Source organism: Orbicella franksi, chromosome 11 (genome assembly GCF_964199315.1).
Source record: "Orbicella franksi chromosome 11, jaOrbFran1.1, whole genome shotgun sequence".
Classification (NCBI taxonomy): domain Eukaryota; kingdom Metazoa; phylum Cnidaria; class Anthozoa; order Scleractinia; family Merulinidae; genus Orbicella; species Orbicella franksi.
The window spans coordinates 25974215-26001072 of record NC_138155.1 but is presented as its reverse complement, the minus strand read 5'-3'; the positions used below and the strand labels follow the sequence as shown (position 1 = coordinate 26001072).

The 26858-nt window shown below is 37.8% G+C and overlaps 2 protein-coding genes across 3 annotated transcripts; both read left to right on the top strand.

The window, feature by feature from the left end:
• The first annotated feature begins 361 nt into the window (after window positions 1-361).
• On the top strand, window positions 362-14508 carry LOC145502952 (A-type voltage-gated potassium channel KCND3-like). 2 transcript variants are annotated; one of them, XM_081482365.1, is made up of 4 exons: window positions 362-2913; window positions 4619-4695; window positions 7810-9421; window positions 12213-14508. In XM_081482365.1, exons 3-4 carry the CDS (start codon window positions 8256-8258, stop codon window positions 12490-12492), a joined length of 1446 nt encoding a protein of 481 aa, XP_081338491.1. In that variant the 5' UTR covers window positions 362-2913; window positions 4619-4695; window positions 7810-8255; the 3' UTR covers window positions 12493-14508. The 2 variants fall into 2 exon arrangements, with proteins under 2 accessions (XP_081338491.1, XP_081338490.1); XM_081482364.1 differs by lacking the exon at window positions 4619-4695.
• A 59-nt stretch (window positions 14509-14567) lies between these two features.
• Window positions 14568-22671, top strand: LOC145502953 (A-type voltage-gated potassium channel KCND1-like). Its single transcript, XM_081482366.1, has 2 exons — window positions 14568-19131; window positions 21420-22671. The coding sequence occupies exons 1-2, from the start codon at window positions 17876-17878 to the stop codon at window positions 21547-21549; spliced, it is 1386 nt and encodes a 461-aa protein (XP_081338492.1). The 5' UTR covers window positions 14568-17875; the 3' UTR covers window positions 21550-22671.
• Window positions 22672-26858: the final 4187 nt, after the last annotated feature.

Below are 26858 nucleotides of genomic sequence, written 5' to 3'. Positions count from 1 at the left end.
AGGAAAGAGAAATAAAATGGACAATATCAGCTGCATTCACTCTCTACTGTACATGAAATTTATTTGGCACCAGCTAATGACGGAGAAACAATGAAAGATAAAGCTGATTATGAAATTATCTTAACCTTAAGCCGGTCTTACGGCAATAATAGGGAATTTTAACTGAGTGCAATGCAAACTATATAATCCATTCATTTTCTTGGCCATATTTAATTAAGCTAGAAGTGTTTAAACTTGACCGAGAGATAATCATTTTGAATGTGAGGATTTTCATTAAAGATGACACGAAAACGTCAGGAAGGTTTTTCCATAAGCTATACATAACTAAAATTTTGCTTTTGCGCGTCTCAAGTTATCTTATTAAATCGACAAGGAGTTAATATTTTGTGAAGAATTGTTACTTTTTTATCTTTTAATCTTAAGAAATTAAGAAACGTGATACGAGAATGAGGATATTCGTTTATACTTCTAACGATAATTCGTACATTTTATACCTCTCACTAATTTCATTTCATTAACTCGATCAGAAGTTATATTTTAAAAAAGGGATTATCACGCATGAAGTTATTAAAGTGTTAATCTTCTGAAAAAAATACAATCAACAGAAATTAAAAGCCAGGAGGATATATGAAACGTTTCAGTCCTAATGCGCAGATCTAACACGTTGATTTTGGTCATCTCTTTTAATCAATCTAGAAAACGCAGCAATCAAATTCATTTTTTTAAGCTTATTTGTCAAGCAAGGAATCCGTTCTAAGAGACAGCTTGATAATTATTTTCAAATGGTTTTCTATTTAGTTTTTGCAGCTGGTAGTGACCAGTCAATTCAAAGATATTTCGTTTTGGAGCGCTTGTGAAAGATTGTTACGTTTAAGATCGCAAACCGTATACTCTAGATGCGAAAATAATCCTTCGAAGGTCTTGCTGGCCTCTAAGAGATGGGGATACTTTTAATTTGGGACAGTAGAGACCTACTGGTTTTACTTTAAGGAAACCCAAGTCAGCGAACGCCGGTTTTGATCCCATACTTATGGCCATAGTTTTATCTTGACTGGTTTCTAAGTGACAGAAGAAACCATTGTCAGTAAAATTGTACTACATTGCTTTTGAATAATGAAAATCATGTCCGAAATTTATACCATTCTCGTACAGTCCAGACGAGGTTAATTGACAAATATCTTTGCAGTTTCGAAAGTGTATGCCACAATAGGCATGGGCTAACTTTGTTACGGCGATAAACGTACAAGAGCTCGAGATCAGCAGTTTTTGTGAATATGGAATTTCGGGAGCTGGTGTTTAAATTGGTGTTTAATCTGAACTTAACAGTTTACAAAAACAATCACCCGACTGATAAAAATGAATTGTGGACAACCCTTTGTCCAAAACTGAAGTGGATCTATGACAATCCTACATTTCCAGGGCCGGTCCTTTTAAAGGCCAGTACTTGTATGAGTTGCGACACGGTTTGCTCCTCTTCAAAAGTTTAGCCTAAAATTTTTCAAGTTCGTCGTTTGCAATCCGCGTCAATCTTCCCCATCCTTAACCATCCTTGTTTCTTTATGGTTTATTATTACCCCTTTATTAGTAAACAATTATTTTCAGGCGGTTCCTTCAATTTAAAGAAAATTTTGTATGTGGCCAGAATCACTCAAGATACCGTAACTGGGCTCCCTTATGCCATAGAAGGGGCACCCTGCAGGTCATGTAGATGGCACAGGGTTTCCACTGTACAATGCCGGTGGCCTTTCTGTGATGCACATACCCGCCGTGATTTTAATTTGAAATCAATTGTCAGTTTGGTTATTAAAAATGTATGACAGAATACTGTCAATTTTGGTGTGAGTCAGAGACCACTTTTACTTCATGACTGTCATTTTAAGCCAGAAATTTATTCAAAGAAAACAATATTTTCGATCACTCCTACATCCGCGCAACGCCCAAATCTTTGTAGGGAAACGGTTTGTATATATAAGCTTTTCCTTATTTGTCCTTTTAGTATAATATAAATGCCTCTCTACTCTATAAATGTAAATTTATGTACCTACAAGTGATCGAAACGGAGGGTTCTTATTAATACGTGCAATTCCAAGAGCCCGACCGATCTAACCAAAACCTTCCTCACCGGTCAATCTTGGCGTCTGCCTCATCCAAATTATATTTTTGTGGCTGGGGAAACAATTTAAAAAAGAAGCATGATAATTCGTACTTTTATATTATAATGTTTTAGAAATAATCACTGAAATACACCTAAAACTGTAATTGATCGGTAAAAGATTGAAATAATAACAAATATGAAATTTATGAAAAGCGAGGTGTACAGTTCATTTCATAAAATTCAAAGGAAAAAAAAAATAAACGTCGCATAAAATGTGTATAGTTTACGTTTCCAAAAATTGCGTGTTATTTAAGGTAATTACGTTCACAGCAACCCATACCTGCCATGATTGTAAAACAAACATCTCTCGCCTGGGCCAATTGAAAACTGGCTTTAAATGGTTGATGGAAGTAGCCATAAAAATTATCTGTGTGATGAATAAAATTATTTTGGGTTTGCTTTCAACAGAGCTATAGAAAATCTACAACATCTGTCCTACTCTGTATTACGAGAGAATATGTTCTTGTTGGTTTCAAGGGAGTTAGTGTCAGAGGTAATTAGAACTACTGTGGGGTTTGAATAAATCTCTCGTCATGACAGGCACATCAAAGCGAAACGGCTCAAAGATCTTGTCCAGCGGTTTACGCTAATACGAGTCGAGAGTAGAGCTCTCTTCTAATCGAAGCCACAGTCATAACAGGATTAGCAGCTAGTCGATGTTTCCAATTGGAAGCACACTCATGACCAAACAGTGCTAATATATGGCGATTGGAAAAGCAAATAAGGAGAAATGAACCTCAAGCGATAGCACCGTCCGCGTAAGTCTCTTGCTCAGTTTTTTACTTTTGTCACTTCATTTAATATGTCTAATGGTCCTTTGTCTAAATGTTGTTCACACATATACCAACCTAAAGCTAATAGTTCACCGAGTTTTGAACGTGCAATGAATGGATTCGTATGCAGTTATAATATCTCGAAAAGTAAGGAAACGTTTATGCGAATTTAGTCAAAAAAGCTGTTTTTGAAAGAGGACATTATTACATTTGTCAGGCTGAAATGCTAACGAAGACAGCCTAGCGTGTTCTGCTGATGACAACTATTAAATCCTCTGCCTTTTAGGATCAAGTTCAAAACTTAAGCTATTTATTTTCATGTTTTCAACCTTACTTAATTTTATTTCATCTTTCCTTGCAAAAAATGAATTGTCTAAACAAGATTCAACATTATTCATTCTATGTAGCATGGAATAATTATGCAGATCCTGACATATCAGGCGCAATAACATAATTATTTTTCTCTGTCAACATAACGATCTTAAATGGCTTTTTATTTTCCCTGCGATAATGGGACGTAAAAAGCCACAAGCTTTTAGAACTTCATACATTAACAGATTTATGCGAGTCTATAGTTTTACACCATTGCGTTTTTAAGCCAAAATAGTTCCCTAGCAAAACAAAGGCACTTCAAAGCGGAACAATTTCTCCAAATCAACAAGGTACATTGCTTATCGATGCTCCTGTTCTCGAAATAAACAATTATCAACATGTAGAGAACTATGTCAGCAAAATCCTTAAACGATATACTGTTATATTCACACCAGTCAATATTTCTGATGAGTCATGCTTGATCTGTGTATTAAATATCTGACTCCATGGACCGTCAATCACGTATGTATGTTAAATAATTAACACGCAAGGGAAAATTAACTGCGTTTGATATCATAATTTGTCTGACTTGTGGAAACAAATCTAATGTGAGGCCGAGTGTTCAAAAGGAAAAGAAAAAATAATTGGTCCATAACACAGCATTGTAAACCGATATTACTGGTGCATCGAACACGAACACGAAAATGTATAAAATAAAATAATAACAAAAATGTTGTCTTCGATTGCTATTTCTGGTGAAGAATAATTTATATATTTTCATGAAAGCTATTTTATGCATGTGCAATTATAAGTATAAAGCAAAGAAAATGGAAAAGTTAATTTTCACAGCGGGTTGAATATTCCGATTTTGTTGATTTATCTGCCCTTGCCTCTTCACTCGAGGCGTGGACAGACTAAAGAAACAAACAAAGAAGCACGCACACAAAAATACTAATATTCCGCGAATATTGCTATTGAATATAACGGCGAATAGTATTTGAGACCAAATTGTTCTTCAGAATTAAAGTTGGTATTGGAGAGTAGTATCTTGAGACAAAATCAAGTTCTGAAAGCGAGAAAAGAAATTGCCAAGGTAGTGTTATTGTTCTATTGCAATGCACAGTCACTCCAGTAAATGTTTGTTTTGTCTCGGTTGGGCCATTTGTTACGAGAGACACAAGCTCTTAGTATGTACGCCCTCTGTAGTCATATGCATCGGATAGTTCACAGGATACCCACGTATTGTTGAATTATTATTATATCAACGGTAGAAATAAATTAAAGGCTAGATGTTCCCCCAGGGAAATTTATCGTTAATAAATGAAACAGCAGACATTTCGCCTTATTTTTACTTCCGATGCTTTTAAATCTTCTTCAGTTTGTCTAAAGAAACCGCTTTACGTGGACTACTGCAAATCCCTTCCAAAACGAGTCAGAAAAGACACGAAAACACAGGTAAATCAGGCTACCTTTATTGTATGTTGGTCATTGAAAAAGCACATGTAGGTTACCATTGATTATGTGAAAAGTCTGTGTAAGATTGACTAGTCTGTTGCCATGAAAACAGGAGAGAAAACCTTGCTGTTGACAACACATCCCCGAACCTGTCTAGTCACACATGAGGAATATTCTATTCTCCCAAAGCGAAGGTGAGAATTGTTAAAGGGCTCTAGTCAGCCTCACGTTTGTTTTTGTTTACATGCGAGATTTTGGCTATTATATTTTATTCGGAGCACATCGAAAAGAAGGAAAATACTGTGAAACTACGAAAGATAATTAAACATACTTTCAGGAAAACAACTTACTGTAAAGCAATAAGATTTCCCTCTACCATGGAATATCAATAATTTCGATTGCATCGAAAATAGCGGAGAGTGACAAGGGTCCTTTAGGCACCTTCAAAAGCAAGCCAGACACTTCAGAGTGTACTCTAGTAGAACGAATTTTTGTTCATTTGTATAGAGTTAGTGCAAAGCAAACGTGGTCTTTTTCAAAACCACCCATTTGATTGGCTGCCATCGTTGACTATTCAACGATAGTCAACGCGCTATCTTTATAGCATGCAATTCTTACATCACGTACTTACTGCATGCATGTTTATCTTTTCAAAATGGCTGGAAAAACACCAGCACTGCGCCATCCCTGCTCCCCCAAAATTGACTGATAGCAGAAAAGTGGGCTGAAAGTTCAACTGATAACTCAGATTCCAGCAGCGCCAGTAACCCCATCAGGGCCCTCTAAATAATATCGCCGCATAAAGCAGTTTATTATTATTTTCGTGAACAAATGCCATTAGACGTGATTAAGCTGTTCAGAACGGCACCTGGCTTAAGTCAATGTAGTCTTGACATTACGACAGAACGCTTAGATTTTTTTTTTGCATCTTTAATACATCATTTGAAAAAGTCAATATTTTCTAAGAAAAGGAAGGAAATATTCAAAAATTCCCACCAGCGATAACTTAAACTCTCTATTAGATTGTTTTCATCTTCAATACATCATTTGAAAAAGTCAATATTTTTCCAAGCAAAGGAAGGAAATATTCAAAAATTCCTATCAGCGACAACTTAAAGTCTCTATTATATTTTTTTCTTCTTTAATACATCATTTGAAAAAGTCAATATTTTCCAATAAAAAGAAGGGAATATTCAAAACTTCCTACATGCGACAACTTAAACCATTATAGCGTTTAAACAACTCTTTTTTATGTAATACCGTCTCACGTAACAAGACCCGTTTGATTGTTCAGTCGTTTAATTTAATATGGAAGTAAAACTTGTGCGCCGATCGACCAGTGCGCAATTTACTTTTAACCCAAACACTCTATCTGGATCTTTTCTGTCTTGCTTACAACCATGAAATGTAAGTTAATGAAATTTTCGTGATTTTACCCCCACGCAATATTAATTACGTGCTGGGAAACGTTTAATCTACGTGGTGCTGCCGGATTTTATTTACGTTTTTACCTCCGAAGAATATTTGTTTTCGGCACTGTCAAACGAAACACGTGCGAAAATTAAAAACAAAAACGGAAACTATAGGCGCATTTCGGAAGCTTACCGGAATTGAAGATGTTTTAATCCGATACAAAATGAAAGAAGGATCTAACCTTGAAGAAAAACAACTTTCGGCGATTTCTAACTTTTAGCTAAGGCGCATTACATTGAAGCATTCTAACTTTTACGTTTTCAGGAGTGACTTATGTTCAATTTTCTACCCTGGCTAACAGTTGTCAACTCAAAGCCAAACGAATAAGTGACTCCTGAAAGTTTCTCTCTAAGAAATATTTTCAACATCTCCAGCCAATATTGTATTTAAAGCACTGATTTATCAATCGTGCTCGAGATCTGCCTGTCGAAATTTTTGATCAGCTCTGATCTATTTCACCCTAAAATGAGAAAAAATAGTAATAACAATAACAATAACAATAAAAAAAAAAAAAAAAAAAAAAAAATGTAATCTGAAAGTCTCCCAATTTCTGAACCTGTTATTTTCTAGTTGTCCAAAAAATATGGAAATTATTTCCTCGCTAGCTTGCCATGTTTAGCCTTCCTCACTTCCTAATGTGTTTCTATCATTTATTAAGGACTGCTCCAAAAAATCTAGCCTTTATTGTTCTTAACCCAATTAATTGCTTTAAGGATATTTAAAAGGATCCAGAAGGTATAAATAAAAAAAGCTCATTTCAAAGGCCTATCATTTGACTACAAAAACAAACGACTCTAAAGTAATTAGAAAAACCTCAATTGAACGGTATATAGAAAAAAAAGGCAGCCTCCGTAATGACAAAATAGCGCACATTTTTGGCGTGATTTACGACCTATCAATCCGAAAGTGCATATTTAGTGGTATTAAATCCATATTCAACTAATCACCCAAAATCTTGTTTCTCCTATCTACGTATTGTTTTTCTGACTTCCTTAATAAAATTTTAATTTCAAAGTGTAACTCACACTGCAGTTTCTTTACATCTCAGAAACGGTAAACAACACCCGGAGATTCATTATAGTGGCGAGCTTAGGGGGCGATTTTGTTGTCACAAGAAAATTGCTCTGCAGTATTGTAAACTTTGCTTAAGGCTTTAATAGAAGAGACGTCTTAATTTCCCTTAAGAGGTAGTGAAACCACATGGAATTAGCAAAACCCCTAAAGTTAAATGCATCATTGAAATAGAAGGTAAATTATGTCCAAATGGTCCTATGATTTTGCTGTAAGGAAAATTGCTGAAAAGCAAAAGCGGAAAAAGTATTGTTGGTAGCTTATAAGATGGTGTATTTCTTCTGGCGGGTAAGATGCAGTCAAGCAGTGTCACACTGCGGGAATATGCGGCAACATTATGTGAGAACCTTGGTATTATTAAAAAAACAAAACAAAACAAAAGCATAAACGCGATCGAAGAGCAAACAATTCATGAATTTAAGATATTCAATACACGGCTTATAATTAGCGGTTTTATCGCTGTGTTTTAAGGATATCGCGACACACATGATGTAAGCGTGATAAAAAGTTATAATCAAAATTCATTCTGCGCCACTCAAGCTCACCTTGTGGTATATTTCCCATCTACAGGTCGACTGCGGCGAGCTTATTAGTAAGGGCGTAAAAGGCAAATCTACGATAAGCCTGGCCAAAGAGAACCTTTACCACAATAGAAGAGAGAAGTCTCCTTTGAAACAAACCATATGGTAATTTCTTCTTTTTGTTGCAATTCTTTCAATTCAATCGTTTGTATGCTCGAACACGTGGCTTCGGTTTATCTTTGTGATCATCGTGAAGCTTGTTTGAAGAAGACTCGAAAACACCAACACCTCAAATCTGCGCTCCAGCAGAAAAGGTCACAACAAACTCAACATTGCCCCTGAAAAAAAAACAACAACAACAACAACAACAACAACAACGAAACATAAACATAGAACCTGGGAGTGCTACCACGCTCGAGGGGAAGGCACGACAGGATTTTAAACTGGCTTTCAGAAAGACAAAGCGTAACCGAGATTCTGGTGGGGAAATCGCCAATGTTTCACTCAAGCATTTCAGGCGTATTATTGAAGAAACATCACGTCTCTAACAATAACAAGTTGCAACGAAAATCACTTCTTGAGTACCCCAGGGCCTCAATTGGGTCTGCTCTAAGCGGCAGGCGCGTGACGGCGGAGTCGTTTGGCTCCACTAACGACCGGCGTTTAACGATCAACGTCAGCGGGATCAAGTTTCAAACGTGGCAGAGCACGTTGCTGCGTTTTCCGAATTCTTTGCTCGGAAGCAGCGAGACGATGAAACAATTTTATGACGACCGACGGAAGGAATACTTTCTCGATCGAGATCCGTATTTGTTCAAATTTGTTTTGAATTATTACCGCTACGGTAAACTACACTGTTCACAGGAAGACTGTCCCGCAGCGTTCGAAGAGGAATTGCAATTTTATGGATTTTCGATTTACGATGTTGACAATTGTTGCTGGGATCACTGCAGTGCTAAAGAGAGATCTGTCCTTGTTGAAGGTGACGAAGACGAACTCAAAGGGGAATCTATCAATTGTCATGGAAATTTATGCGACCTGCACTGTGAACCAAAACTTTCGCTGCGGCAGAAAATTTGGCGGACAATAGGCCCTTCAAAGACAACGAAAACAGGAGTAATATTTCATATCATATACGGGTTTTTTATATTCGTTAGTGTATTAATAGCGTCATTGGAGACATTACAATGCGGGGAGAATTTGACGTGCGGCGAAGCGTACCACAAAATCTTCTTCACAGTGGAGTCAATATGCGTTGTTATATTCACAGTCGAACTTTTGATTCGGTTTTACGTTTGCCCGAAGAAGAAGAAATTTATGTTGGACGCCATGAATGTGATCGATACGTTGGCGATTCTGCCTTATTACATAACCTTGGTTGTGACAAGTTTTGGAGTGGAAACAAGCTTTCTTCAAATACTGAAAGTTTTACGAGTGATTCGGATTCTGAAACTCACGAGGAATTCGCGAAGACTGCGCTGCTTATTGCTTACTCTTCGTCGATGTGCCGTAGACATAGTCTTCCTTTACTGTATTTGTTTCTTGGCAATTATTCTATTTGGAACAGCAATTTACTATTTGGAGCTCGCGGAGGGTGATCCAAAGTTCTCCAGCATTCCGGAATCATTTTGGTACATCTGTGTCACGCTTATGACTGTCGGGTGAGTACCGTTTATTTACGTTATTATTTTTCTGTACTCGAAGTATCGAAATCGATGTTTAAATGTTGAATTTGTGTCAGTTAGTCTTATTAGTATAAGAAGTCGGCTAGTGGAATTCATTATTTTTTATATATATCACGTTCACTCTCGGTAATCAAAATTTAAATTTTCTGCTAATTTTATCGAACCTTACACTCCATCAAATTATTGATCAAATTATGAAATTTCAAATTATGAATTTTTACTATTTCGATTTCCGAACAATTTTGCACTTCAAAAATGTAGAAAAATCGATTGTCCAATTTTCATAAAGTATCATTCTTTAAGAAAACTAGGTAATGAATAGCTCTAAATATTTAGAAATTCACGGTCTTAGTTTAGACTACATTGTGGTGGTGGAAACCCACGCTTAAAAGCTTTTTACTGCTGGGCGACTTCTCGTCGTTTGAATTAATTATGCGTCGAGGTACGTTAAAAGCAAACTATTTGCGGCTTTCCGCACAACCTTAATAGAAGACAATACGGTAAAAGTTTCAAGAGTTTCTCAATCGATCTTTTAGTTGTTGCTTTATTATTAATACTTAAAAGCTATCGTACAAAACTAGACTGTAAAATAATTTGAATCTTGACTAGCATGGTCCCTGGTTTGAGTTAAATCAATTTAACTGAAAATATCTTATATATCTTCAATCCTTGTTGTTATTTTTGGTTTCCCTAAAAGCTTTGTAATCTCCAATTCAGATTCGGTAGGAAATAAGCACGACATGGAGATGATTGTTCTAAAGCAATTGGCTATTTTTCGATAGTTTCAACCACCCAATACTTGTGTATTTGTATTAAGTATCCGAGGCTCTTTGCATGAAAAGTAACAATACAGCTTATTTGTATAAGGGTGTGAACGGGTCTGAAAAAAACTTTGAAAAGGTAACTGTCAATTGGTAACTGTAAAGGTGATGGTAACTGTCAATTGTTAAAAGAGGTGATTTTTCTTACAGTCAGCTGTCGGATTCAAATGAATGGGACTGTGCTTCAATAGGTTTAAGTGGCGTCTAAGACAAATGGCTTAAACTGAAACGTCAATCGACTAAAGAGTGGAATTTTTACAGTCACCCTGGGATTTAAATGGATTGGTTGGTGTTTCAATGGGTTTTAAAAAGCACTAAAAGACAAATGTCCTAAATTGCAACCTTAAACGATCAGATAAGGTTCATTTTAAGTGTCAATGCAAAAAAGGCTTTCAATGCCATTTAACATGGAGGTAAACATGATAAATATGAAACCGCAACTAAAAAGAAAAAAAAAAAGCGGATAATTTTACCGACACCCTCAAAGGACGTCACCGCATAGTTGATGTCTAAATGAGAGTAATCCATCCCTTAATGGAAAAAAAAGTTCTTTTATGGAAGTCGAAGGCGCTATAATTCGTCACATTAGCGCGCGCTTGAGCAGTACGCATGTCCACAGAGTCAATTTCTTGGACGATACTCAGAATTGCACGCAAAATGTTAAAACAATCTGAAAGGGCCAAAAAGGGGTAAAATGACTCATTATACATGTATATCCTTCGTAGTAAAATATTTGTCACAGATTTTTGTTTCAGTCTGCATGAACGTTTATCTAGATCAACATGAATTAAACATTTCGAGGGAGGATTGCACAGGTAGATATTGACAAAACGTTCCGACTATTTTTCATGTCTTCCTCTGGAAATGTTAGTCTTTTTTTATTACATTTTTAAAGGTATTTTTTCTTTTGGTGGTACAAGTAATCTCCGATAAAAGTTTTCGTAACAGTGAAAAGTAAACAAAATCCACGAAATTATTTTGTGGAAAACAGGAAACAAACAGAAACAACAACGACAACAACAACAAACACAAAAGAGAAATCAACCCATATTTGCCCCCTTAAAACTGCTGAACGTGTAAGTTTGCTACACCAAGTTGTGGGTATAAAATTAGGGAGCTTAAGCAACAACGACGACGACGCCGAGGACGACGACTAGTAAAAAATGAATTTATATTTTACAAACGAAATTCGCGATTGTCTAGATCTGTTGGGTACGCCAATTGTTCTAAAAGCGTGCGTAATCTAAATATGCAACGACGGCGTTCAATTCCAACTGGAAATACGAAAATTAGCTGCGTCGTCCACGTTTCGTAGACGACGTAGAACTTGGTCATTTCACGTTGTTGTTTTTCAGAGGACGGCAAAGAAATATACAACGATTTATAATGCACGTGCACAGCTATTGTTTTTCTCATTAAACCTTTTTTTTGTGACGTTCACGTTGCCGTCTTCGTCGTGGTTTGCTTAAGTTCCCTATTGAACGCCTTATTCAAAACTTTTAAATAGGCCATTCCCACGTTACATACATCTACAGGTAATAAGCATGACGGCTTGAAAATGAAATCACCCATTTCTGCCAAGTCTACAAGTACTAGGTACCGTGAGAGACAAGGTAGCCTCATGGCCAGTGCGCTCGTCTCCCGATCGAGCGGTCCAGGTTCGAGCCCTGTTCGGGGACATTGTGTCGTGTTCTTGAGCAAAACACTTTACTCTCACAATTCCTCTCTTCACCCACAGGTGTACAAATGGGTACCGGCGAATTTAATACTGGGGGTAACATTACGATGGACTAGCATCCCATCCAGGGGGGAGTGGAAATACCACTAGTCGCTTAATGCTACAGAAACCGGCGCTGGCCTAATGAGCCACTTAGCTCGTATCCAGACTTTACCGACAATTACTACCAGGCTAAATGTTATTGTTTGATTATTTTCTCATCGTGTAGTTATGGTGATGTAGTGCCTTCGTCTGTTCTTGGTAAGATCGTCGGATCCGTTTGTTGTGTTTCTGGTGTTGTGTTACTCGCGTTACCGATTCCCATACTGCAAGAGAAGCAAGTTCCTTGCACGCTGGCGTCTGTGACGTCACGAAAGCGGCGGAGACCAGAGAAGACTATTAACGAGTGTGCATCCTGTTTAGAGGAAAACCGCTGTTCATTAGCACAGATCGTCACTAATGGTGGAGTCAATGGAGAAAGCTCAAAGTTAATGGAAAATCACACTTGAAGAGTAAATCTCCAGAAATTTTATCTATCTTTCAAAGAAATAATCGCAATCGGTTTGGTCTCGAACGTGATTTAAATGTCAAAAGAAAACTTTTTTACAGTTTTGGCACTACTTCTTTAATCTTGAAATGATTTGCTAAGAGCTATCGTCCTCAACTTCTCTAAGCGATAGCCTGCGCGGTTTGGTTTCGCTCATAGAAAACTCGAGAACCTACAAGAATGGACAAGTTTGCACTTCGGGTGCTTTTGCACACACGCTAGACGCGAATACAACTTCACCTGTCTGACCTCTCCCCGCACCCCACATACAATTTTGAAAACTAGCACCTGAAATTTCTCGTGATTTTCAACATTGTATTGGGTGGGAAGGGGGAACAGCAACGCGTTTTTCAAAGGATAGCAGCGACCTTTTCAAACTTGTAAAACACAGATAACTCGATACATTACATAAGTGTCCTTAGGACTTTTGTCCACGATTGTAGGGCAACTGCTAATAAGGTTTTCTTTGTCGTACAATGCGAAGCAATACCACATGAAAGTACTGCACGATAACCTGTTGATGAGTTTATTTGTTCGCATTATCAGACTACATGAGACGGCGTTATATTGCAAGGAGAAACTAGTTTTTGGTCAGGGAGTGAAAAGGGCGGGCACATCTAAACTATTAATCAATATTTACCTATTTCCTAAATGAGAATATCTGATAGAGGTTTTACTATTTTCAGAAAGAAAAAAGTCATTAATTTTCTAAGAAACTGCTATTATTGAGGTATACATCTTAGCTAAATGACACTCTTTGACATAGATAGGTTTCTACATACAATCAAACTACTTCATAGTATTTTGTTACTTAACTGTATAGGATTCTGTTTAAGGTCACTGTATTCCAGTTCTATTAATTGGTTATAAAATATTATATAACGAGCGTTCTGATTGGCCTGTGGAAACACGTCAATGACGTATCTTTATGTTTTGCCCGCCCCTGTCCATGAAAGGGGGTCATAAACTGATGCAAACGATTTAGAAAATTTCGGGCTACTCGAAATTTCTCAAGTGTTAGCATTGGGCAAGGAAATTGCATGCACCATTTCTTTTAATTCAAAATGAACTTTGAGGACGCCATGCAAGCAAGTTTCCTTAACCACAGGGGGACATAACAGTGATAGTACATGTACGTGTCATTAACTTGCGACGAGTAAAATAAAGAACAAATTATATTCAGTTGCGGTATAGGTAATGGAGGGAAATAGTTAAGAAGCTCGGTAAACATCAAAGAAGCAAACAAACAGGCTAAGAATGACGTTCGAAGGTCCTTGACCCTGCACATCTTTTGGTTTATGCTCATAGACTGTACATGAATTACCTAATCACAATACTTCTATTGGTTATTTGTATTAGGACACATAACTACCTTTTGTGTTTTGCCAGGTTTTGTGCAGGGTCAACCCCCAAAATAGCCAACGAGAACATACAACAAAGAACTTTGCCAGGTTCCTAACCATTTCCCTCTATTAACTATGGTTGCAATGACTTGTCTGGAGTAGCGACTAACATCCATAACAAGTGCTTTTCATTTAATATGGATTTTTTTACTAAAATAAAGGACAACTTGTCCCATTCGTGCAAAGAAAAAACAGTAGTCTGATAAACCCAGATCACTAAAACGCAAAACTAAATGAACATAAATGCTACATATATATTTACTGTAGTTATTATAGTGTAAACCGTAAGAAACTATAAACAGTACATAAATAAACTTGAATATATCATTGTGACATATTTTAAAGTAGAATATTAGGCATTGCATTAAAGAAAAAGTGAAATAAATATAATTACAAGGCTCGCGTTAATCAGATCTAGTTCCGTAATTCCTGTTCTAAATAACAAAAACGATTTTAAATTTTTACTGAAGTTTCAATGCCAAGAGACCATTTTACAGCTGTCTACACAATGACCTGGCCCTTGAAAGGCAACGAGGCTGGAGGTGACCTTGTTTTGGTACAGACCTCACTGCTTTTGTTGTGTCAATCAAGTTGTTCTGATGCTAACTAGTTTGCATTTGAACGAAAAACCAGAGGTGTTTATAATAAAGCAAGGCTCGCTTGCACTGATAGGTGAGGCAAGTAATTGAGCAGACGACTGTAAAATGGTCTTTTGGGACAATATTATAATAAGCATGAGAAAAAGCCAAACTGAAGAACTGCATCGGTCTGACCGGAATATACGATACCACCTTTGCAGGTGGTCCACTTTCATCCTTTTGGACCTTGAGAACGAAATTTAGCTTTGCTTCTTTACAAACCGATTCGTTGCCCTACCTTGGTACTTCCCTTCAGTAGATTTGACTTATGTGTGGGGTTGAGGAAGGAAACAGAACATAATTAGAGCCATTTCCCTCAGTTAGCTCGATTTGATCGGAAAATGTCGCTCCACTTTTTTGGGTTGGTCTCATTGGTCTCTGACCGGTAAGATCTGGGATTAATGGGAAGTACTCTGGTTGCGCAAGTAATGTAGTAATTAAAAGCGTGTGGCCACATGCACGTAAAATGCCGCTCCTAATGCGGCACTTTTTACGCGTCATTCAGTGGGTAATCGTGTTTAAGTCAAATGCGGACTTGTAACCAGTATAGGAAAATATTGAAACAGTGAGTTTCTCTGAACAGCCTACGTTAATGTTATTATGTCTGACTCCAACTTTATCTTATGTTATCTTGTTCACCTCAGCTGGCAAAACTGACCAATCAGCTTGGAGGATTTGACTCCAAAGAAGACTTCCTGTTTTTCTAGGGCTAACCAGCTAGACCGTATCAACAAACGAGCTACTGATAATCTTGGCCTCAAGCCATTCAATACTGTCTTCTCCATGCTACTGTTTTCATTATTTTCTTCCACGAAATTTCGTTCTTAGAATCAGGGTCGCAGCCAGAAACAAATATTATGAATGAGGCAATGTCCACTACATATTAAATTCTCTTCCTAGGTATTTAGCAATGTTTTGCTTACCCTCCTCAAAACACTGAAAAAAGAACAACGCGAACGCAAAAAATGATTGAGGCATGTGTGTCGATTTGCCGCATACTGGCTACATCCCTGAAAATAGTTACCTTTATCAGCCCATTAGCCCAAACCCAACTAAAACCGGTGGACACTCTTCTCCTGATGCGCGTCTGTCGTATGAGGTATAAATATATACCAACGCCACCTGAATTTTTTACACAAATTTGTTCGCAGCCGGAAGGTTATATTGTTGCCGCAGACCAGAAAATAATATAATTGATGATCCAAAGTTAAATTGGTAATCGGGGCGGGTGTATGTTATAATCGCTGTATAAAATATATTCATGACAGTGAATGGTCTCTTTCGGTTGTACTTTTCAATCAAAATTCGGTGCCGAAAATTAGGGTGTTAAGCATATGGCATAAAATGACTGTAAATTCCAAAGTGTTTAATTTATTCTTGGTTTAATACATGTTATTTCGGTCTTCTTGTAAGCTCGATAGTCTGCGTCGGGACTGAATCAATAAGCGCATTTTCTAAGCTAATAATAAATTCATTTTATCAAAGGGACTGGACTTTACCAAGGATTTAATTCCAATCTATTAATGTGTCTGAGTAGTTTCTTAAAATTATCTGCGGAAAATGGTATTTTGTTGAATCTTCCATTTGCTTTTGAAAGGGATTCCTTCCTCATAGTCTAAACTCCTTGGCGACTAGCAAGTTTACTCAAAAGGAACCTTTTAACACTAATGGGATTATTGTTGTTTTTGTAGCAGAATAACCAAAGAAATTCAAATTTGTCGACGAGACACTTCGCAACAATTCGGTTGCAAGCGACGGTTTCACCTATTGGTCATCATACACGGCATTATTTGTAATGAATCACCTCAAACGTTGGATCGTTTTTATCTAAGAACACAGCCATGAGATTATTCTTAAAACAATCCTTAAAAATAAAAATAAAACATAAGCGTAAAACATGCCACGCAAGACGAGTCATTTTGCAAACGTAATTGGATTCTAATTACGAGGACTTCAATGGTTAACTAAAAGGTTTGATATTATGGCTGGCAAAGACACGTAGTAAAGAGCATAAAGTGAATTGATAATAACCCATAACAAAACATCTGCCCTGTTTTTTATTCAAACAATGCTTAGCAGGTTTTTCTATTGTTCGCCCCCATATAAAGAAACCCTCCGTGCGACAGGTGTCTTTGTGTGTAAAGAGAATTTCTCCTTGAATCGGATTGTTTACAATCTTCTTTGATAACATCCAGTGACATCGCAATGATTTCTGTAACTTCTCTGAAAAGACTACACTATTACAAACGTCCTGACGGGGAATGGTGTTGATTTTAGCTAATGATCTTCCGCGTAGCAGCAAATTTAAAGTATATTTAGATATAGTTAAACTCGTTGAAAGCGGTCTGAAAACAGTATGCTTCAGACAAACCCTCATAAAATGTTCTTGGGCTCTAACGAATGAATCAGCAATTGAAAATTTGTTCTGGGTCATTTTCTATTCACATTGTTTAGGGCTAATCGGTGTTCCCGCAAATTGTTACAAATTTCCTCTGCTCTCAAAGGGCTTTTTTGTTTTATATTCTCCACAAGACGGCGGAAACCCGCTGGGTTTTCCTGTGTTTTCTCGCCCCGTGATTGCCCTGTTTTCTTATAAGTAATTTAAATTCAAACCTCACTCCAATCATGATTTCCTTCTTTTAACAAGGGAAATAGTCAGCTTTTCCCCTGCGCTAAACGATGTAAAGACGGATTAACTGTTTAACGCTGTCCACTGAGAAGACTGAAAAGTTTTAAAGCGATCCAGTGATTCCCAGTTCACAAGTCTTGGAAAACCATACAACACAGTTTGAAACGACGCGCGTTTGGATAAAAATCGTGTAAAACTCGATTACTAGCATGCAGTAGCATGCTGACTGTTTGATGGACAATTCAAAACGCTGGAAATTAACATGCACAGTTGAACAAATAAGAAATTCTATATGGTCTGTCAAGGCTGGGCTGATTTACATATCCACTATTGGTTTGTTTCGAGCATTAAATGTTTCAAAAAGAAATCAATCTTGGCGAGCACGCTTCTACTGGTCTATTTTGGCACGATTATCAACCGGATTTGATTGAACGACGATTAAGCTCCAAATCGACCCGATCTTTACGTGGATGTCGACTAATGCGTTGGTATTGTTTGAGCCAACAAGTTGCAGGGCATCCGCTTGGTAAAGTCAGCAGAATTCAGTTGATATCATCTTGCAGTGACTTCGATTCGAGGATCCGCGTCATATAAGAGCCTAAACCTGATGCAGGACTTGAGATTTAGAATGGCGTCAAATACGGCTCGGTTTGAGGAGGGAGAGTTTTAAACTAGATGGCGAAACGTGTCCACTTTAGAACTCCCGACTCTAATAAAAAGCATCGAATTGTGTTAAACGTAAGCGGGCAACGGTTCATGACGAAGAAAGAGTATTTGCAGCGCCATCCGCACACTCTACTTGGAAGTGAAATGCTTGGCCGTTTTTTCGACGCGTCTAAGCAGGAATATTTTTTCGACAGGGATCCCTTTTTATTTCGTTATATATTGAATTTCTACCAATGCGGGAAGCTCCATTCATCGCCCGACGACTGTCCCGTTGCTTTTAAAGAAGAGCTCGACTATTTTGGGATTCCGATTTGCGAGCTGGAGGATTGTTGTTGGTACACAGTCAACGCCGACGAGAAAGAAAAACATCCCAGCCATTATGCCGTGCGGAAAGCGAGTATGAAGGCGGTCCATACCGCGCTCCCGGCTAATTATCTAAACTGGAAACGACGCGAGAGCAACGGCGGGACAAAAACACGGAAGGAGATGCGGCATGGAAGCTCCAAAAAGTTAACAAACTGTGACATTAGTAGCAATCATCTGCCCTCATCTAGGAGAACGCAGGAAAATATGCGGAGAAGGCGGGATAATTGTGTTGAATTATCTAGCGCAAAACACTCGGACAAGAGAGAAAAAATAACAGCTGACTTCGCAAATAGAAACAGATGTGAGATAAATTGCAGATGCGGACTACCCAAATCCAGACTCCCACAAAAAGCGTTTAATTTTCTGTACGGGTTGTTCATATTTCTTAGCGTGGTGACTACAACGGTTGAGACCATTGACTGCGAAGAAGGAATCAAATGTTTGGAATTGCATCCTGAGTTGTTTGCAGCCTTCGACGCGACATTTGTGGCCGTTTTTACCCTTGAATTTCTCATTCGTTTTAGTTTGGCGAAAAAACGCTGGATGTTTATGAAGAATTTCTTCAATGTGATCGACCTACTGGCGATACTACCATATTATGTCTCACTTATTGCCTCGCAATTTGTCAATACAGACAGCGTTACCTTACTTATGACCCTCCGGGTTCTGCGAGTGAGTCGGATAATGAAACTGACCAGGGGTTCTTCACGATTACAGTCCCTGCTGTATACGCTCAGAAACTGCTCCACGGATTTGCTCTTTTTGTATTTCACGTTCACGCTAGGAATTCTTTTATTTGCCAGTGTACTGTACTATGTGGAGCGAATAGAGAACCCAGCGAACTTCAAGAGTATACCACACTCGCTATGGTACACGTGCGTTACGATGATGACAACTGGGTAGGTATAAAAAAAAATTATGTCCGGTCATTTCCATGAGACAACAATCATGTCAAGCTGCAGTTAGCATGCAAGTTGGCGGTCGTTGTGATGACACAATAGACAAATATCGCCAGCTAAGCAGAGAAGGTTATTCCCTAATGTAATTTCATGACGAAATCATTAGGGTTTTATAATTTCCATCTGCTCCGTTTTGCATACTGCGTTTTACATATTGTTATTAATGGCCTCTAGCCGGGATTCTCTTTGTAGTCACGCAACATGATCTAAGATCGCATTTCGGTTAAATACCGGCTGCTAAGCTACGTATCGTATTATAACCTGACATGGTTACCTAAAAACTTTCGTTATACTTGTGAGTGCACGTTCAAATCCTTGAACCTGACTCTTCGGGAACCTTCGGTATCGAAGTTCCACACGAACGAGCCAACAAGATCGAACGCTCACTAACTGGTAAGGAAAAACAACCATTTGGGCTTTGAACATCAATTGTCACTTGATTGTTTAAAGCATTCATTGAAACCTTCAAAGTGATGTACCAAGATGTCCAAACCCAAGTGGAGAGAAGAGCGAAGTTCCATTATCTATTCAACACTTACGTCTTTCATGGAACTTGTCATAAATCCATCTCGCCAGATTGCGATTGGGACTGCGATTCATTGGTGCTGCTAAGTTTTGAGAATCATCATAATCTAGAAGATTGATAGACAATAAATCGTATTTGCTTTGTACATTAATCTTTCGCCTTACTGACCATTTGTGACACAAGACATAAGGCAACAACAATATTTACATTGCACTTTGATAATGTGCCCATTTTCGCCTGTCAATTTGACAAACGTCATCTCGAAAGGTCATTAACATTTTCTGTGACGCGTATAAAAGCTTTATCGCACACTTGACTAGCCTTTGTTACAGGTGCCATCCCAGAACTATAAAAGGTGAGATTGCGTCTGTGTGTTACCGTCGATCATTGTGTTCATAGCCACATGAATTTCCTGAAAAGTGTGGAAAATGGCTTGTTTGGGTAATCGATCTTTCACGGTTTAATGACGTGAAACGTTTGTAAATTGTTGAACTGAGCGCGTCGTGTTTTATCGGTCGTGCTGAAAAATATCTCAAGAATTGGCTATAAAGACCACATTGGAAATTGGTAACCTGGTGAGTGAAATTTAAATGTAGAATTTGAAAGCCCGTTTAAAAGACAGATTAACAGAGATAATGAGCCCTTAAATGGCGACAAAATTATTCAGCGAGTGGTCGGGTTTTTATCTGTGAGCTTTCTAAGCTCATTAATTACCTCATGCAAAGATCACATACAGGGAGCTAGTTCCTTTGCAGCTTTTAATGCATGGATAATTTATGAGAGGAACACGATTATCAACGGCAACCGACGTACAGACGCTCTCACAGATATTTCCTTTCGAGGTAGGCGGTTTTAATATGGGCCAACATTTGACTCTTCTCATTCTGTTTGTCCCACTTCTCGAGACAGGTCCCTCGCTCTCAGATATCTCGAAAGTTGCCACATGGCGCCATAATGAACGACGTATTGCGTGGGAACGCACTGCTAAGGCCCCGTTCACACTACGTGGGAGGAATTCGAAAACGCATTTTTATTCCTACGGTTAGGCCTTCCGTCTACACTAATCCGTCACGAAAACGTAGCTTTTCGAAAAGACTCTTCAAACCAGAGGAATTTAAAAATTCCGGCTTTGCGTTTTAATGTGGACGGACGGAGCTTTTTGAAAACGCTGGCGCGATGTTTTCCTCAAACACAAATCCAAAATGACCGTTTATTATATGGCTACCTCCGTGAGCGGGCAAGATGAATCAAATCCTGCGCTGTGATTGGCTATCGGAACGGGCAAGATGGAGCTATCTTGCCCGCTCGGGACTGCACGCCGTTTCCCGCAAAAAAATTTCCCCAAAAGCCATATAACAAATCCTTTATTGACCAAGCTTGTTCTGTCAAGATGGCTGGATATTGGCCTCGTTCTTTTTTTGCGAGTTTACGGACCTCGACTCCGTCTCGGTCCATAAACACGCAAAAAAAAAAAAAAATTGGCCAATATCCAGCCATCTTGACCGAACAAGCTTGGTCAATAACCCATACTTCTTGTTGCGTTTTCAAGTTCCTATGGCGTAGTGTGGACTGAAAACATTTGATACGTTTTCGGAGTGAAACATCCGTTTTCAAATTCTTCCAGTGTAGCTCGGACGGGGCAATAGTAACTCTTGTGGAGTGCGCTTCACTGACTCGTCGTCGTTATCATTTCTTTCCACAGGTATGGTGACGTCGTACCTCTTACAACATTAGGGAAGATAATAGGAGGTTTGTGCTGCATCTGCGGCGTGGTCATTATGTCACTCCCAATTCCGATAATGCAGGACAAGAAAGTTGTCGTGCAAAGCTAGCAATTACCTCTCTTCTTTACTTCACATGGTACAAGCATCAGAGAAAGATAAGGGTACTCGGGGCTTGAGTTTAGGAGAATCACCATGTGCTTGCCATGGGCATTACCTGTGCTTGAATTCTGGTGTGAGTGCTTGGAAAGAGGTGTGTTCGCACTAGTGCCCAGCGAGAATCGTACCCTAGCACCAAGTGTGAACATAGCCGTACGCTATGGACAGTGCTCGAGTACTGACGTTTTTCGCTAAACATTGTGTGAATACACCTTTTTTAAGTACTCTTATTATATGGCTAGTTGCGTGAGCGGGCAAGATGAATCAAATCCCGCGCTGTGTTGGGTACCCGAGCGGGCAAGATGGAGCCATCTTGCCTGCTCGGGAGTACCCGCCGTGTCCCGCAAAAAAAATTTCCCCGAAAGCCATATAATAAATCCTTTATTGACCAAGCTTGTTCGGTCAAGATGGCTGGATATTGGCCTCGTTCTTTTTTTGCGAATTTAAGGACCTCGACTCCGTCTCGGTCCATAAGCACGCCAAAAAAAGAACTTGGCCAATATCCAGCCATCTTGACCTCACACTTGGCCAATAACCCATACATACCAGTGTGCACAGTTCCCGTGAGCAGAGTGCCCGTGAGCAGAGTGCCCGTGAGCAGAGTGCCCGTGAGCAGAGTGCCCGTGCCTGGGTACAAGGTGGAGACCTTGACCAGATGGTACTTGGGTACTTGGAGTAATAGTGTCTGAATGAAGCGCCAGTGCCCAGGCACCAGTGTGAACACAGCCTAACTCACACCCTAAGCGAGAAAACACACGTGATCTTGCCACTAGCTTTTAGGTAGCACAAACTGATGACAATTATTCTTTCGTTAATTTGCTTTGTGTACATTAATATAAAGTCACGAGCGCAATAAATCAAAACTTACCAAGATCGGTGCAAGGACGGGCTGCTTCAAATTATGACAAGACTTTCTCCAATACTATGTTCTGAGTATATTTCTTTACTTAACGCAAACCTAAAATTAAAAAAAAAAAAGTTACACAAAATTTCAAAATCATTTACTATAGTTGAGAGGTATTCTCTTATACATATCATGTAGCTGTTAACAATAACAATAAAATATTTTAATAATGGAAATTTGAAACTTGAAATATGTTTATTGGTGAAAGAGGTTTTTAAAACGTAAAACTCTCTTAATCCGTAGCAATGTGTCATTTGTCTGGACTTGTTTTTGCTTTTGTCTGGATTTGACATTTGTTCTTGCCACTTTAATGGACAGAAAAATACTGTGTTGTTCATACAAGAAAATACCAACTTTTTTCCGCTTTTGGGTCCTTCTTGGATGTTGTGTTACATAACATAATTTTGTCGGACGTGGTACTCGGTATGTATAGCATCGCGCCTTATTTAAGGTTTTTTACTTTTTTTGCTAAAGAAATCCTAGTAGATAATTACCATGAAATAACAGCCACAAACTGCATGAATGTAGTCCAATTAGGTCTAATCATAAAATAAATCATGAGATGATAAGTAAGTTGAAGAGCACGCATTTTTCGTCACAAAATTATTCGTTGAATCTCAGAAACAAATCTACTAATTGCAAGTTTCACAATGCTTTGTTTAACTTTAATCTTTGACATTTAGTAGACTCTTGTGGATTTTAACACACTTCAATACGAAATTCACTTGATTTGATGGAAGAACACACCAAAATTAAAATTGGCATCTGCGTCTAAAACTATTCAAACATTTTATGTAGATTTGCCACACTCGCACCTCTCACTGTATTCCAGTATTGACTTTTGAGATTTTCGGTCACAGCTCATAATAACCAACACCAGCTGACTTGAAAATTCACCAATCAGGTCCAAGGAATTGATTAAAAGTTAATTAGGTGACGGCGAGAGTTATTTTTTTTTGAAGTATATATTTTTATTATGCTTTTATGATGTTGGGATATCTAAACTTGTTTTAAATTCGCCCTCTGGGGAGATTTTAAGAGGTTACAAGTCAATAACTGTTCATATTGCTCGCACAAATGCAAAGATAGCAGTGCAATTTAATTCCTACGAAAATATTAATTGGAAAATGTTTTCTTGTGAAGCTGAAGAGCTGCGAAGCCCGCCTGGACTCGATATTATCATTGAAAAGTGAATAACTACTCTATCAAAGGTAAGATATATATCGAGGTATTTCATGATAATGGATTGTTAAATATCAAAGAGAAATCGGTGATACTGCCAGAAAAACTGATACCAGATCAAACAAGCTGATAGCCATGCTCTGTAATATCGTTTTCATATTTCGATGCTCGTAAAAACCAAAATGGTTTCTGTGTAATCTGCATCTTAAACAAATAAACGGCGCGGTTGTAACAGCTTTATATCTTTAGCGCAAAAATTGACGAACAAAACTCATCTAATCAATAAAACGATTTCCTTTTTTTTTTTTTTTAGATTTACGGCAAATAGAATACAGCCAAAGTTTCTCATGTTATATTCATTGAAATTCAACACTTCTTATGCAAATTACGCTGCAAAAAGTGTTACATTTTGGGATTTCTTTTGTAAAACAACGCTAACACAATTCTGTAGTTGTAGCTTCAATTAAAACGACTCCAAAGTATTTACTTTCCTGACACATTGCTACAAGGGAATCCTTGATTACAATATTTGCTTCATTAGCATAAGCATTCCAGTTACTGATGAAGCTAAAAAAAAAAAATCAGTTCTGAATATTGAAAGATCATAGCACCATTCACTCTGTCAATGAATTTGACCGCGATGTATTGAATCGTTTTCGTGCGACGCGGGTTTTAAAACCTCAAAATTTTACAAAGAATATGTGAGCTCATTAGCGCTTTTGCCACCCAGAAATTTTGCAGGTTTTAAAAGACAATTTCTCCTTGAACATTACACCCAAAGAGCTAAAAATTTCACATTGTGTTTAGTTTATTTGGAGTCAATCAAATTTACGTCATATGTTGCCTTCTGTGCGCGAAGCTGTATGCTAATGAGCCAAATGTAAACAATGGCCTCAGCAAGTATTCCTCTTTGGTACTTAAATCAAATTTCTTTGAACGCAGCAGTACGGCATTTAAACATCTTTTTCCACATCGCAACTGTCTCATAGTGGCTTTTTTTATAGTTCAGTCACAAGATATCGATAATTACTTGCAGTTCAGTCATAATTGTTTGTAAATTGTTTGGTTGATGAAGAAATTTAAGAAGCTATCGAAAAAAACACGAACACATGCTTTCAATAATTTATAGAAAGGGACTTCGCTGCAACCAGTACTCTCGAGTGTCAAGTTCCTGCTAAATAACCCGTCTGTCATAATATCACAATGGCACGAATGAATGTCTTTTGCAGTTTAAACCGGTAAAAAATATTATCAATATTTTGACATTTAAATTTTAAAGGACTGGATGGAAACATTTTCCTGTTTTCTTATTAAAGTCTACTCAACATAAATGGAATATTTTGAGAAAAATCAAAAGATTCTTGCGATGGTGTGCACAGCCACCAAACCTTCTATTTCATAAATTTAAGGTGGCAGTCAACCCCTTCGATGCTGAATTTCTTTTCAAGGGAAGAAGTTTGACTTAACGAACTGTCTTGTCCTTTACTTTTCTCCGAAAGAGGCAAATTTTTAAGTTTGCAAATTTTCTGAAAGTGGCTAGACCGTTGCATGCTGTAGAAACTTAAACGCTACGCACGTGACGATTTCAAAAGAGCACACAGTCGATAAGAGAGAATTTAGCTGATAATGACACTAAAGACGTTATGAAGTTTTACCATGAATTATTGGGTTGTATTCGTGTATATTAAAGGTTAATGGAGAAAAAACCCCGTCCTTAGAAACTTCCAATATTAACCATGAATTAAAATATAAAACTTTAAGGTAAAAAGCTGTTAAAATTGAGTCTTAACGTTTTCGATCTGTTTGATCATCATCAGAGTGAATGCCAATTGTGAAGATTTAGGAAAGAAGATTAAGAAACACACGAATCCTAAGTTCTTAAAAAAAATCCCTGTTTTTCCTGAAGAAAGGCACCTCTATTTAACATCTTTCGTTTACAATTCCTTAATTAACTGCTATTGTTTTTCGAAGAGTTAATTACCGCTCCAAGCTGTCCAATCCTGGTGGCAGCGTGGCCGAGTGGCCAGCGCGTCGAACTCGCAATCCAGCGGTCCCGGGTTCGAGTCCACTACCTGGATTTGTCTCTTGGTAGCCACAAGTTCAAATCCTCGGAAGCGCTTGTAAATAGCCAACTGGTTTGCCTCCGGCCAGCTGGGTTTCTTAACAATGTTATGTTCAATTTGAATTATTTGTTTCAGTAGTTTGGTCGGCCCCACTAGCCTTTGGTAAATAAAGGTTATTTATGTTTTCATTTATTATGGCCATTATCTTCGTACATGTTAACCGCTTACTATATATGGTAGTTCTTATTCACTGTAGGGCGGTCAAGACGCGATGTTATACAATCACAACCCCATGATTGCTATCAAAACTCATTGTTGTATCAAACTGCCTACTGTGGGCTCCTTATTGTTTAGAAACTATTGGAAATTTAAAACCAATTCGCTATTCTTATATTAATTTAAATTAGTATAAATATATATTATGGAATAATTTAAGAGCAAGATTTCTTCGCGTTTACCACCGAGCGCAAATTATGAACTTGGACATTTTAAAATAAGCAGCTTTTGTTGTACTTGTCTGAGTAGGCTGTCAATTTCTAATAAGAAAAATTAAGCGGCCCGCTTTATTTTTACATATTTTTTATTCAATACTTTTTTTGTAAAGTGTGCCTTACTGATCTAAGCGAAGAATATGGATAAGTTCTTTATATAAGCCAGAAAATTTGACAGATCATAAGAGTTACATAGCGGCATCACGAATATAACTTTATCTGATTCAGAGGCCTTTTCTTTATAGGCACATTGCTTTTAAGGTCAAGAAACATTCAGCCGCTTCTCTCGACTATAAAACCAACAGTTGATTTTTTTCTCTGAAGTGATACAATGATAAAAAATGTATAGCCGTATATGTATGTTTACGATTTTGAATTTAAAACATACATCGGTTTAAAACTAATCCGTTGTTGTAATTAAATTGCATCCGTTCTGTAAGTTCTTTATTATAACACTGGTTCATAGTTCGGCATAAATGTAGTTCAAGAAAGATGTCTATCAAGAACTTAGGTAAACACTAATACCATTCAGCACGACTTGGGCTGTCACTGGCGTCAAAAATATTATGTAAACTTCACAGCAATGCTTTATTGCTTCCTCGACAGCAGTTTTCTTTTTGA